The 15575-nt window shown below is 48.5% G+C and overlaps 1 protein-coding gene across 2 annotated transcripts in view; it reads right to left on the reverse strand.

Annotated features, from left to right (window-relative positions):
• LOC141161911 (probable hydrolase PNKD) overlaps positions 1-15575 on the reverse strand; it is an 86167-nt gene that overhangs the window by 10667 nt on the left and 59925 nt on the right. For both annotated transcript variants that reach the window (XM_073647422.1, XM_073647423.1), the window contains exons 5-7: positions 8687-8779; positions 5275-5438; positions 70-156 (exon numbers count right to left, since the gene is read on the reverse strand). In XM_073647422.1, the coding sequence (XP_073503523.1) occupies positions 70-156; positions 5275-5438; positions 8687-8779 (344 nt within the window). The remainder of the gene's footprint in view (positions 1-69; positions 157-5274; positions 5439-8686; positions 8780-15575) is intronic.

Below are 15575 nucleotides of genomic sequence, written 5' to 3' on the forward strand. Positions count from 1 at the left end.
CACAATGTTATGTTTTTGGCTTTTCTAGCAGTTTATCCAGATTCTTCCGGCACCCTGTGATGAACCTACCGGGCCAGAGCAACGTGTTGTCATTCAGAGAGGCCACAGTGTCCAGCGATGCCAGCATGGTGCCCGCAGAGCCCTCGAACATTCTCCCTTAACAGACAAAAAACAAAAAGGTGGCTGAACCCACACAAACATATCCAGTATTATACCTGGTAGACTGCCAATGCATTAAAGTAAGGGGGCTGTCAGGCAGAAACAGTAAGAGTCAAATAGAATTTTACTATACTTTGACATGTCAGACGTTTTCATTTTAAAAGGAAAGGTTTCCGATCTCAATACTAAGCCACTATTTTATTACAGCTCCACCAACCAATAGTTTTTTTCATAATGGACATCCCCTTTAAATGCTAAAATTCATTTTGGCAGTGGTGAAATCTCCTTCCCGCCATGTGGAGGTGGGCTGCTCACAGGGGGTCGTCACCCAGCTTTCCATAAACATAACTGGGGCATATATGTAACCACATAACTTTCCCAGAAGTTCTACGGCTGTCAGCAAAACTGTATAAAAAGATCATCAACCAGAGCGCAGCTTTAAATTTTACCAGTGCTTTAACCCCTTCCCGACAATAGAACGTCCGGAGACAGATGCGACTGTATGAAAGGAGCCTCTCACAGAACAGGTGTGTTATGCCCCTAACAGCAATGACCGTCGCAAGCTCCGATTGCTACCTTTTAACCACTGAAATGCCCCCTGCTGCCGAAATCTTGGTACATAGGTTGAGCTTCATGGGAGACCATGACTTTTACTCTATACTACAATACGATAAAATTGTTGCCCCCCTCGACTTAATATTTGGTTGCGCCCATTGGAATAAATAACTGCAATCAATCGCTTCCTATAACCATCAGCTTCTTCCTCCTCTCAGCTGGAATCTTGGACTCTTCTTACAATCTGCTCCAGGTCTTTCATATGTGAAGACGTCTTCTCCCAACAGCAATTTTAAGATCTCTCCACAGGTGATCAATGGGATTTAGATCCGGACTCATTGCTGCCATTTCAGAACTCTGCAGCGCTTTATTTCCATCCATTTCTGGGGGCTTCTTGAAGTATGTTAGCATCCTAGGTCATGGGTCTTCCAGCAGGACAATAATAACCCCAAATCCAGCTTTCTAACACTGGGCACTACATTGCGACCCAACATCCTTCGGTAATCTTCAGATTTCATGACGCCTTGCACACAGTCAAGGCACCCAGTGCCAGAAGCAGCAAAACCACCCCAAAACATCTTAGAACCTCCACCATATTTGACTTTAGGTGCTGTGTTCTTTTCTTTGTAGGCCTTATTCTGTTTTCGGTTAACAGTAGAATGATGTGCTTTACCAAAAACCTCTATCTTGGTCTCATCTGTTCACAAGATGCTTTCCCAGAAGGATTTTGGATTACTCACCTACATTTTGGCAAACTGCAGTCTAGCTTTTTTAAGTCTCTGTGACAGTAGTGAATCCTCCTGGGTCTTCTGCCATAGCGTTTCATTTTATTCATATGTGGACGGATAGTTCTCGCTGACACTGATGCCCCCTGAGCCTGCAGGACAGCTAGAATTTCTTTGGAACTTGATTGGGGCCGCTTATCCACCATCCAGACTATCCTGCGTTGCAACCCTTCATCAATTTTTCTCTGTCGTCCACGTCCAGGGAGATTAGCTGCAGTGCCATGGGTTGTAAACTTCTTGATTATTTTGTACACCGTGGACAAAGTAACATCAAGATCTCTGGAGATGGACTTGTAACCTTGAGATTGTTGATATTTTTTCAACAATTTTGGTTCTCAAGTCCTCAGACAGTTCTCCTCTTTCTGTTCTCCATGCTTAGACACACAATGCAAAGATTGAGTAAACTTCTCCCATTTTTATCTGGCTTCAGGTATGATTTTCATATTGCCCACACCTGTTACCTGCCACAGGTGAGTTTGAACGAGCATCACATGCTTGAAACAAAATTGTTTACCCACAATTTTGGAAAAGTGCCAACAATTTTGTCCGACCCATTTTTTGTTTTTTGTGTGTGAAATTATGTCCAATTTGCCTTTTTTCCTGTTTTCTTGTGTTGTTCCAATACACACAAAAGGAAATAAACATGTGTATAACAAAACATGTGTCATTGCAATAATTTTCTGGGAGAAATAGTTCATTTTCTGGAACAATTTCAAGGGTGCCAACATTTTGGGCCATGACTGTATATATTTAAATCATCCCCTCTTTTCCACAGTTAAACAAAAATGGAAAAAATAAAAATATTTGGCATCTCACACCTTTGCAAAAGTCTGATCTAGGAAAACAAAGGAATTTAACCTATAGGGTAAAAACAAAAAAAAAAACACACACGAGAATTGCCTATTTTTCAGTCCTAGCACCTCTTGCAAAAAATGCAATAAGACGCGTTTAGAAGATCGTATTTCACCCAAAAATGACACCAATAAAAACAACAGCTCACCATGCAAAAATCAACCACACAGTGCCATTGATGGAAACATAAAACATGATGGCTCTCGAAACATGGCGACGCAAATATATATAGATTTTCTTATAAATTTCTGAATTTTGTTTAACCCCAAAATAAGACAATACAAGTTTGGTGTTGCTGGAATCGTTCTGACCTGGAGGATCATGTTGTCAGATAATTTTTACTGAATCAGCTCCACAAAAAAAAACCTCTAAAAATGGCAGATTTGCATTTTTGTCTTTTACCATTTCACCCCACTTGCATTTTTCTGATCTCTATGCTGGATCCTTCTGGGGATTTTATTTATTTTTTATTATAGAGGGAAGCTCTTTTCTTCATTTTCTGCAATAATATCATGAAGGCAGACGTTCCCTCCGGTCTGACAATAGCTGGGTCAGCGCTCAGCAGGACGGATCGGTCAGCTCCATGGCAACGGCGGGAAATGGCGGATTTGTCAGGGTTTTGTTCTCGTATCCTACAGCGAAGGTTTTATTGATCCCCCACCACCTGACCTTCCCCGGGTCTCATCAGGCTGATGAATCGATGGTGCCGTGGATTCCATGTTTTTTCACTAAATCTACAGCCAATTATCTCTTCATGAAAATGATCAAAAAAACTCAGGTGCATGACGGGGAACAGAACAGTCAGCGCTTCGGGGGGCTGCTGTGCATAATGGCTGCCCGCGGTGTCTGACTGCAGACGACACCATTACACTGGGAATTATAGTTATTCCAGGAAAGCAACGCGTCACATAGAAAATGACCTCCATGGTGTCTCTAAGAGCCCGAGGTCAGGTACCAGCCACCCATAGCTTCACGTTAATGCATTAATCCAGGTTGTTGTTGTTTTTTGGAGGGGCGGGGGAAGGGGGGGGCAGTAATTACAGATAGTCACTATGATCCACTTCTGACTTTGGCTCAAAAAACTGCATCAAGAACCGCACGTGTGAATGCTCCTCTAATAATGCAGCTGTTCTATTAGTAGCTGGCGACTTTAAAGGGTACTGCCCCTTTAAGATGGGCTAGCTTTATAAGTGCAGAGTGATGGCTGAAGAACCGATGTTGAGAAGAGGCTTCTTTATAACCAGAGAGCAGCAGCTGCGCCAGTGTCAAGAGGAATTAAAGCCCTCGTCAATCTCAGCCCCAGGGAAGGAAGGGATTAGGATTTATGCCTAGTATAAATCAGAACGAGCTGAAACTTCACAAAGGAACGCCCCCCGCATCCCGGACTATAAAAAAATAGCAGGAAAGCATTTCTCCAGGTAATATTCATGGTCTAAAATCAATCAGAAACTCAGGCTGCTGTTTGGTCTCTCCTCCATGATTTACACTGCAGCTATGCAGATTCCGATTATTTGGCTGCTGCCCAAAGCTCAGCAGGAAGTCAGCGCACGGAGGCACAATTATCATTCCAGCAGACAGAACAGTGATAAACTACAAAGAATCAACCAAAAATGAATAATCAGGAACCTATTGTGGATAAACTAAGGGAAGGGCCCTGAACAACTGCTTTATATAAAAGAAAGTGATATACAAGACAGAAAATAATCTCTATCCAGTCAATCAAAATAAAAAAAATAAAAAAATTTGTAACAAAAAAAATTAGCATTTTCTCAGACGCAAAACTTTTCTATTTTTCCATCAATAGAGCCGTGTGGGCGCCAATTTTTTGAGCCTTGAGATGATGTTTTTATTGATATAATTTTGGGGATTTTGATTGAATTTTTAGATGGGAGGGAGTACGCAGAAATTGAAAAATGGCAATTCTGGGGTTCAGAATTTTATTTTCAGTGTTTATTGTAGGTTTAAATAACTTTACATTATGACTTTTTTTGGACATGATACCAAAAATAATTAATTTACATTATATTTGAAGGGGAAAAAGGGGGCGATATAAACTTTTATATAAAACATATCCGCTCCCTGCGATCGTGTCCTGGGGAGCCAACGTTAGCTGATGCACACGTACCGACACAGACGTCATATGAATGCTGATATCAGGGAATTATTAAAATGAAGTAATTGGAGTGCGCTCCAGTTGCTGCAGTTACGGGGCAGATGCCGGCTGTGTGCCACATCCGGCATCTGCCTGCTGTGGTGCAGGCGCAGCTCCTGAGCCGACTTCATATTTCCTTAGCAACGAGTAATAAAAAAATGTATGTCATAGATCATTAACCAGTTATAGGCATTTTCTAGAATTAGAAAAACATGGATGCCTTTCTTCAAAAATAGCACCACTCTGGTTCTCAGGTTGCTTGCGGTAATGCATGTCGCTTGTGTTTACTACAATGGAGAGACACATCCTACGGACATAAAAAAAAAAAAAGTAGCCATGTTTTTACTAGTTCCGAGTTCCTTTATTTTTTTTTTTTATTGCAGCTTTGGAAGTGACTAGAGCATAAGATGTAACTTGGAATCAGAACACTAAATCTGGATTATAAAGCCACGGAGGGATTACCGCTCCTCTGCATCTCCGAACCCAGTAATCAGATTACGCTGGCATGGATGGTGGTGAAGACGGCAGAAGAAGAAAAGCGCTGGAGAGCGGCCAAGCTTCCGTGTACAGGAAACCAGAGCCGCATTATCAAGGGCTGACTGTGTATGTGCAATAACCGCCATTAATAAGGAGCGCGGTCATCATCCTGCATGTCTCCTCTCCGTTCTACTCTTATGACTAAATCATTCCACATCCACGCTAGGTTCATACCACTCTACCGCTGCTACTGCAGAACCTCTTTGCAACAACAATGCTATGGCCTGAGCTTACCACAGCCGGCGAGGAAGAGGAGGTCCCCAGAGAACAGACAGTCCGGTCCGTCTCCAGATTTCCCATCCAGCACGTAAATCATGTGACCCACGGTGTGACCCGGCGTGAAGAACGCCTGAAACTGCAGTCGCCCGACCGCCAGCTGGTCCCTGTCAGATAGAGGACTGGGAGGAAAAATAGGGGAAAAGTCACAATGTGTCGGCGTCCACAAGGGAAATACAATCTGAGAAATCACAGAACACGATGCATGGATTCAAAGATTGGCGCCAACCTCCCAAATTTATTACTACAAAACACAGTAGGCCTCATTTATCGTCAGGGTCCTGTCTCTGTTGTCCATAGCAACCAGTCAGAGCGCAGCTTTCATTTTTTATTCTGATCTGGTAGAATGAAAGCTGCGCTGTGATTGGTTGCTATGAACAATAAAGACAGTTCTTTTTAGACACTTTTTTTAAAATCTGCCGAGGTAAATTGTTCATTTTTTACACCAACACTGTTCAGGTGCACTTATTTTTTTTTTTTTAACCATTTTCATACAAAATTGAGAGTGGAGTGGATTTATCAAAGTTGCCTCATAGCAACCAATCAGAGCACAGCTAACATGCCTTTAACTGCTGTGGAAATATAAAACCTGCACTGTGATTGGTTACTATGGGCAACCACACTGAGCTAAGCCTCTGATGGATTTTCTGTTACTGAGAAAGATGAATGGCAAACAAGATGGACGCCATCTTGTTCTATAGTAACAAGTAAATGTACAAATTTGAAACTATGGTCCCCAACACTCAATCATGCAGATTACAGACTAATTACTGTATACCCCCCCTTTAAAAAAAAACCTGTATATCTCTGATGTACAACGATTTAAAGGGGTATTGTTATAGTGAAAAATTTAAAAAATCCATAACATCTCCAGCGAGGGGACATGTCCCCCTCACATGGAACATATGGGAGGAAGCGAAAATTACTTATAACTGAAGAAGAGCTGACACTCCAACCTCCCTTGAAGTAGGACTAATTATAGCTAGAGAGCCAACACCCCATCCCCTTTGCAGCTGGGACCTCCTGTTGTGTACAGGTGATTAAAACGGGATATCTGCTAGGGAAAATGACAGTTGCAGAGAGGAGGAAAAGTGAACTCCTTCAGATGTAACCTTTTTTCTCTTCAAAAGGAAAACTGAAAAATTGCCCATCTCCGGGGTCCAGATAGGAATATTGGGGTTTGCATCGATCCGATATTTATGGGAGATGTATTTTCGGTGTTGTGGAGAAGGGGCGAACATTATACATTCACTCACATCACTGTGGGGCCATTCTAATGCCTCTAACTCAATAACGGTCCGATAGATGATGCCATCCAGCTCATGTTTGATCTATATGTACAAGGTAAAATCACAATAAAAAATATATGACGACAATATCTACTGCCTGGAACGTCCAGGGGCGAAGATATCTTGTAAGTTGGGGGATCTCAAAATTCTGAAGGGCTGCACCACATCCCACAATCAGTCCACACATGAGCGCATCAAGTGGAAGTGTGTGGGCGTAGCCTTGAGGTAATAAAAAGCAGAATTTGGGTTTGGGTCATTGGTCAGTATTTGGAAAACTGACAAAACCACAGAAAGCTGCATCTTCCAATCGGAGTGCTTCCATCAACTAAGCTCTGAGCCATTTCCGTGACATCAGGTTTAGTAATTTTCTTTCATTATTCCTTTTTATCCCACGTAATTGTATATACTATATTGTTTTGCTCCCATTTTGCATCTTTTTCATAGATACTGCCTATCTTTCTGGATTAAATATATACAATTTAATAGATCTGTTCTTTTTGCTCTGTGAACCGCACCCTTGAAGCCAGGTAACCTGTACCCGATGTCCAATCGGCCTGAATAAATGATTGGTGATGGCAGCTAGTAGTTCTTTTGTTATTGTGGATTTGGCAAGGACCGTACTGGGGTATAAATACCATATTATATATATATATATATATATATATATATATATATATATATATATATATATATATATATATATATATATATATATATATATATTTATATTATGTGTTGGAATCGGAGGTGTATTTACCATATGCTCACTGTGAGTTTCCCAATAACCGGCCTAGTAGTGGAAGCAGCCGTGGCCTCGTCCATCACTCATTACTCAATTGTGTAATTGCCCTGACGAGTGGAGGCTGCAGAGTTGCGTTCCCTTGATAAAGTGGTGACAGTGGTGGGATCTGCGTGAAGCCCTCCACCCCCGGCTGTGTATTCTTGACGGGTATTTTTTAAATGTATTATGGATAGATGCCTAAGTCAGGAACACCACTTTAATCCCTTAACAATGTGTTATGTAAATGTCAGAAGTGGGTGCGAATGTATGGAAAATCTCGCGCGCTGATCCCACGCCATACATGGAAGCCCCTGCTGTGTTATAAAGCCAACACTCGCCTCTAGCTGCAGAGACTGTTAAGTAAAAAAAGCAGGGATATATTTTTTACGATTTTTTTTTATTATAAGATTATAATCACCTGGCATTTCCCAAACAAAAAAGTAATAATGATAAAAAAAGGAAGCAGAATATTTGGTATCGCCACATCCATAAAAGAACAATCCAACAAAATATAAAATTAAACTAACCCTACCGTACACACCATAAAGAAATTAAAATAGTAGAATTTTAGTGTTTTCAGTTGCGGCACTTTCTTAAATAAATGTAATAAAAACTGAGTAAAACAGTGAAAAAAAACCCTTTGGTATTGCCAAAACTGCACTGTCCTGGAGAATTGTGTTTTCAGGTTATTTTTACTGCACACTTAAAGCCGTAAGGGAAGGGAAAAAAAAATTGTGAAATTGCTTTTTTTTTCTCTTTAATTATTTCCCCATAATTGACATTTTTTTCCTTTTTTCACTCCACTGTATGGCAAAAAGAATGGGGTCATCCAAAACTACAACTCGCCCTGCAAAAAATAAGCCCTAATAAGGCTATGTATGGGAACATTAAAAAGGTTATGACTCTTGGAAGAAAAAAATCGGGAGCGCAAAAAATGAAGAATGCAAGCATCATTATTCCCAACCCACTTTCTGATGGTTGGTCTGACCTCTGATGCAACAGTGTGGCCGCTTCATTGTTTGTCTGGCTCCCCGGCCACATGGCTGTGAAGAACAGACCTATGCTGCAGTTACCTTTCCGGCACCCCGATAATGCCGCAGTACAGTGTGGCCCCATCTCAAGATGGGTGGGAGTCCCAGAGGTGAAAACCCAACTCATTATGGAGTCAGGGCAAATTCTACCTTATATACGATAGGAATACCCCTTTTAAAATCCCTTTAATATCCATTGTCTCTTATTTTTTTAAAGATCTGACTAATTCTATCATATCCATAAAAAGCTCCAAAAAAACAATCCGTACTGTGTTAGTTCTGGAATGTCATCGCAGGAATTCCCGTACACTCGGCAGGACTTGTACAGCTTCTTCAGGGCTTTATTGCCCCCGCTGTGATCCCTAAAATAAAAAGTAAGAAAGAGCAAATTATTTATGTGATGAAAGCCGGCCGGTGGGTGCAGCTCTCTGGCGCCCCCTTACCTCTCAGGTCAGTCAAGGTACTGCACCTAGAGAAAGTAGTGCCAGGAAGCTGCAACCAGCGCAGGGAACACGGTAGTGTGTTATCCCTTCAACGTCACTAAACCGTAACGTCACTACACAGCACAACTCGCTAGCGCCCTCTTAGCCTCAGGTCAGTCAAGGAACTGCACCTAGGATAAGCGGTCGCCAGGGAGACTGTCCTGTAACCTACTGGGTATCGGGGCCCTCTGTAGTGAGGGCGGTATATATATCTTCCTTGGCCGCGCCAGGAATATATATATCTGAACCTCCGACCGTCACTACCAGCCTTCCCCAATCCCCAGTTGGTATGCTGCCACCAGTCCCTATTTTAGATATACGCCCAGTCCGTGAATGGGCCTATATCGGGTCAGGAACCAACCCTGGGTAGCGTTTTTGGCTTGAGCCGAGCTCACACGGACGTGCGTTCGTTATGCAGAATAAAAGGCAGGCCCACAATTACTTGAGGTAATTGATTATAATAATACACTAGATACACGATATACAACTAAATATACACAGGTATAAGGTCAGGCTAAACTATACAACAATGGAATACAACACACAGAATCACCACAGCATATCAGTTACCGGTTTCTTGATTTTCTTGTGACGCAGGGAGAGGATTCTGCGGTCGCAGGCACGGTTCTTTGTTACAGGCTGAGGCCTACCCCCGCATGGTCAAACTGCTCCTCCCCTTGGTGGCCTCAGCTGGTGCTCAGATGTTCAGCACACCACTCTTGGGTCAAAAACTGACTTGTCTCTTGTCTGTCCTGCTATCTTACCTGCCCCGTCCCGCCCACTGCTGGTGAGGTCAGCTGGCTCAGTCTCCACCCTCAGGTCTAACTTCGATCAGAAGCCCAAATTCTATGGAACCCAATAACTTCTTCTGGGATGGTCTCATGATACCCCCAGGGGTTCCCATGGATTCGGGCCGCCGTAACCGACCTTTTGATATCAATTATGATACCATACGGTCCTCAGGAATGGCTCCGCGCTATATCTTGGCTTCCAGAGCACGTACAAACGTCTACCGCGGAGGCTTGTGTGCGCAATGGCTCCGGGACGCCGTGATATTTTTTTATTGGCCCATCCCACGCAACATGCGTGTACTATTCATGTTTCTATATCTTATGCCTCCATGCTTGTGACAGACAAAGAAACTAGTCCTATGGGACAAATGGTCAGGTACAGATAGACGAAGCACCCCCCCCTGCTGGCTGTGTTTCCTCTCGAAGTCTTTGAAGCTCCTAGCATTCAAGTGTTAAGTAGGCTTCTTATCTTACAGGAGCCTGGATGGGGGGAAACTATCTAGTTGACGTTTTAACAGAAGGTCCCAAGGGTGGGGGCTGCTGAAGTGTGGCCATCCCTGGATATGATTTATCATTACCAAGATGGCGGCTACAGGTTCATCACACCTCCCCCTATACGAGGGCGCGAGGGGGTAGCACATTCCTGTGTTCCCCCGTGCGTCCTTCTGCACCCTCCCCTTGCCGGGATAACCCGTCAGCGTTACCGTGGTCACGGCCTCTTCTGTGGCGAATGGAGAAGTGGTACTGCTGGAGAGCGAGGCTCCAGCGTAGCAACCTGCCATTCGACCCAGAGACCGTGTGTAACCAGCTGATTGGGTTGTGGTCCGTCTCCACGGTGAAATGGCTCCCGTACAAGTAGGGCTGCAGACGCTGCAGGGCCCATACAATTGCCAGGCATTCTTTTTCCACCGTGGAGTAAGCCACCTCCCGGGGCAGTAGCTTCCTGCTCAGGTACAAGACAGGATGTTCCTGGCCTGTCGTGTTGACCTGACTTAGCACAGCACCGAGGCCAAAGTCACTGGCGTCGGTCTGTACCACAAACGGCCGGTCGAAGTCAGCAGCTTGCAGTACAGGGGAGCTACTTAGGGCAGCTTTGAGTGCCCCGAAAGCTGTCTCGCAGGCGACTGTCCAGTCGACTGCGACGGGCAGCTTCTTCTTGGTGAGGTCCGTCAGGGGCTTGGCCAGGGTGCTATAGTGAGGGACGAACCTCCTATAGTACCCGGCGGTCCCCAAGAAGGACATCACCTGCTTTTTGGTCCTAGGAGTGGGCCAGGATGCGATGGCATCCACTTTCCCAGGTTCTGGCTTCAGAACCCCCCCGCCTACCCGGTGACCCAGGTAGAGGACCTCACTCATGCCCAGCTGGCACTTTTCCGGCTTGATGGTCAAGCCTGCCCGGTGGATCCGACCGAGCACCTGCCGCAGGTGCTCTAGGTGATCCTCCCAAGTGGGACTGAAGACTGCAATATCGTCCAAGTACGCAGCCGCGTACCCTTCAAGTCCCTCAAGCAGCGTATTGACCATCCGCTGAAAAGTGGCAGGGGCATTCTTCATGCCGAATGGCATCACTGTGGACTCGTACAGTCCAAAAGGGGTGATAAAGGCAGAGCGTTCCCTTGCCGCGGGGGTCAGAGGAATCTGCCAGTACCCCCGGCTCAGATCCATGATGGTCAGGTACTTAGCCCCGGCCATCCGATCGAGCAGGTCATCGATGCGTGGTATGGGGAACGCATCGGTGGCCGTTACAGCGTTGAGCCCCCGGTAGTCCACGCAGAACCGTGTAGTTCGGTCCTTCTTTGGTACGAGGACTACAGGCGAGGCCCACGCGCTGCTGGATGCCTGGATCACCCCCAGCTTCAGCATCTCGTCTATCTCTTGGCGCATGTTTCCCTGCACCTCGAAAGAGACCCGATATGCTGAACGCCGGATCGGCGGGTGATCGCCAGTGTCCACATCATGGACAGCCATCTCAGTCCTTCCGGGCAGGCTGCTGAACAGCCCCCGGAAGGGGTGCAGGGCGGTCCCCAGCTGGGACCGTTGGTCCTCCGTGAGCTGGTGGCCAACCCCCACATCCTCGATGGACCCACCCGCCTTGGCTTGGGTGAGCAGATCCAGGAGGGTTTCTACCTCTCCTTCCTCGGGAAGGTTGCACACTGGGTGGGCAGTCGCTTCCCGCTCATGATGAGCCTTCATCATGTTCACGTGGAAGGCCTTCCTCCTTCCACGGGCGTGATCCAGGGTGACCAGATAGGTGACGGCATTGAGTTTCTGGTGCACGAAGTAGGGACCTTCCCAGGCTGCCTGAAGCTTGTTCTGTGGTACGGGGACCAGTACCCACACCTTTTGACCCACCTGGTAGGTCCTCTCACAAGCATTCTGGTCGTACCACCGCTTCTGGTCGGCCTGGGCCTGGGCCATATTGTCCTGCACCAGCTTTGCCAAGGCCATCATCCTGTCCCGGTGGCGCACGACATACTCGATGACCGACACCTCGGGGGTGGCCAAATCCCCTTCCCATGCTTCCTTCACCAGAGCCAGGGGGCCCCGTACCCGTCGCCCGTACAGGAGCTCAAAGGGGGAGAACCCCGTTGAGGCCTGCGGAACCTCCCGGTAAGCAAATAGGAGGTGTGGGAGGTAACGCTCCCAGTCTCTCCCGTGGGAGTCGACCAACATCTTAAGCATCTGCTTTAAGGTGCCATTGAACCGCTCACACAGGCCATTAGTCTGTGGGTGATACGGGCTGGCCACCAGATGTTGCACCTGCATTTGCTTACAGAGGGACTCCATCAGCCGCGACATGAACTGGGTCCCTCGGTCGGTGAGCATTTCTTGGGGGAAACCCACTCTGGAGAAGATCTCCAGTAAGGCGGCAGCCACCTTGTCGGCCCGAATGGACGACAAAGCTACCGCTTCCGGGTACCGGGTGGCATAGTCCACTACCGTGAGTATGAAGCATTTCCCGGAGTGGCTGGGAGTGGACAGAGGTCCAATAAGATCCACAGCGACCCTCGAGAAAGACTCTTCGATGATTGGCAGAGTTACCAGTGGGGCTTTGGGGCGCGGCCCCGCCTTCCCCACCCTCTGACAGGTGTCACACGAACGGCAGTAGGCACCCACCGCGGCTCCCATCCCAGGCCAGTAGAAATGCTGAGCTATCCTGGCCTTGGTTTTAGCGATCCCTAGGTGTCCGGCCATCGGAATCTCGTGTGCGATCCGCAACAATTCCGCCCTGAACGGATAGGGTACCACTAACTGTCGGTCCCTGGGCCACGCCTCCGGTGAACCCTGCTGGACCGTTACCCGGTACAGCCGTCCCTGGTCCCAGACCACACGCTCGCAGTCTGACTCCATGGGAGGCTGTGCCGCCTGTTCCTTGAGAGCTTTCAGGCTGTCGTCTGCTTCCAATGCAGCCTGAAATTCCTGACTTGATGTGGCCAGAATCGACGAAACTGCCACATCCTCTGTCAGCCCCTCCGGGCATGTCACCTGGCCGCTGTCTGACCCGGCAGACACTTGGTCAGAAGTGGGGAAGCCGTCGGACCTCTGCAAGGCTCCTTGGGCTCCGGCGCTCCCACTCCTGGTGACAGCGGCTATGACCGCTGTGACCGTGGGTAGTGCCTGCTTCCCCTCTGTTTCTGACCAAGCCGCCCGATCAGGCAGGCTTCCTAGGCCTTTGGACATCTCGGATGTGGGGAACTCCTGCCCTGGGGTCTTACCTGGCGGCTCCTCTCTTGGGACACCCCCACCTCCCATGGCCTGTTCCTCCCCCTGCAGTGGGCCTATACTCAGCAGCCTGGATACCCCTGGGAGCCCTACACTGCCGGTAGCTGCCCCCCTCTCCATCCCTGAGCTTCCCTCTACAGAATCCTGCCCGCCCCCTCCCTCACCGGAGGACAAGAGGTCACGGCACGCCGGCTGAGCACCTCTGCGGGCATCCCCACACTCCCCACCTGCTTTCACTAACCCTGTTTGTGTTGTGTCTGTGCAGGTGTTACCCTCAGGTTTCACTCCCTCCTCCTCAGCAGGACACACACTACATACAACATGGTTGGCATTAGCAGCAGACAAATCAATACACTCTTGGGGGGCCGAACTTGGGGGTTCAGAGGGTACATACTGCGATACTAGACGCCCCAAGTCGGTCCCTAATAAAACATTTGCGGGAATATTTGGCGTTACTCCCACCTCCCGCATCCCCCTTCCGGCACCCCAGTCCAAATACACCATGGCAACGGGAAGTGCCGGCTCCACGCCTCCAACCCCGGAGACGGAAAGAGTCTTTCCTGGTACCAAGTCCTGGGGGGACACCACCTCAGGCCGTACCAGTGTTCGTTCAGCGCCCGTGTCCCGCAGTCCCATGACCGCAGAACGGCCTATGGTGACGGGTTGGATGTTGTCCAGGGACCTACCACCACCCCCTCCCACACACAAAACATTGGGCGCTCTCTGGGACTGGGATGGGGTCTTTTGGCGCTGGGGACACTCAGCCCTAAAGTGTCCTGGTTTGTTGCATAGATGACAACGTCTTACGTCTGGTCCTTGCCTGGAGAGGGCAACAGGGGGATACACCCCTTGTGTTCTAGGGGCCGGGGAAACAGGGGCATGACTGGGCTTACCCCCTCTCCAGGTGCTGCTGGCAGACTTCTTCAGCTCAGGCGCCCTGTTATTGGCATACTCGTCTGCCAGGGCGGCTGTAGCAGAAGCCCCTGTTGGTTTTCGGTCACGGAGGAACTGTCGGAGGTCCTCTGGGCAGTTCCACAAAAACTGCTCCGTGACGAACAGTTCCTGGACCTCCTGGCGGGTAGTAAGCGCTAGACCCGAGGTCCAGTGCTCTGCGGCTCTCAACAGCGCCCGCATATGATCGGTCCAGGTGTCCTTGGGGCCACGCAGCAGGCTCCGGAACTTCTGGCGGTACGACTCGGGAGTGAGGTTGTACTGCCGGATCAGGGCCCGCTTGATGCAGTCGTAGTTCTGTACCTCCCCGGCAGGTAAGTCCCCCAAGGCATCCAGGGACTTACCCCTCAAACGGGGGGTCAGGTATCTGGCCCACTGATCCCGGGCCAGATGGTGCTGAAGACAGGTCCGTTCAAATGCCACCAGAAAGGAGTCCAGGTCCCCATCCTTCTCCAGTAGAGGGAAGTCCTCAGCTCGGACTTTGGACGACTTGGTCTCCTGATGGGTTGGTTGCTCTAGCGGAAGCCCCCGCTGGGCCAGGTCCAGTTGGTGCTGGCGCTCCGCAGCTCGCTCTGCACGCTCCGCAGCCTCCCGGCGCTCTGCAGCTTCACGCTCCGCAGCCTCCCGGCGCTCTGCAGCTTCGCGCTCCTCCTCCGCTGCCTTCTCTGATGCTGCCAGGAGGGTTTTGTAGACGGCATCGCCATGAGACTGGAGACTTGCCATAGCCGCTTGTAAAAGGGCTTGTGATCTGGACAGGCTGGGCTGGGTAGGTGGTGGGCAGCCCACTGCGGGACCGTATACTGGGGACTGGCTCCCTGAGGTGCCCGGGCTGGACTCCTCCTCGCCATGAGTAACAATGTCCTCCCCTCCTGCCACACGGACCGTAGCATTAGACTCCTGCAGGGTCTTGCTCCTGGTGCCGTCTGCCATCTTGGTAACCGACACCGCTGCAACCCTGAGTTTGCACACACCTTGTTATACTTTTAGCCTGACCGTCTAACGTTGGGCTGACCTTAAGACTCCAGCAGTGGAAGTTACCACTGGCAGTCTTTAGTGCCTGGGAGTAGGGGTCCCACAACACTATTATTCTGCAATCCCACCGCTCTGCCACCAATGTGATGAAAGCCGGCCGGTGGGTGCAGCTCTCTGGCGCCCCCTTACCTCTCAGGTCAGTCAAGGTACTGCACCTAGAGAAAGTAGTGCCAGGAAGC

The sequence above is a fragment of the Phyllobates terribilis genome, unplaced genomic scaffold (genome assembly GCF_046119375.1).
Source record: "Phyllobates terribilis strain yellow unplaced genomic scaffold, ASM4611937v1 Scaffold_9__5_contigs__length_417890890, whole genome shotgun sequence".
In the NCBI taxonomy this organism is placed as follows: domain Eukaryota; kingdom Metazoa; phylum Chordata; class Amphibia; order Anura; family Dendrobatidae; genus Phyllobates; species Phyllobates terribilis.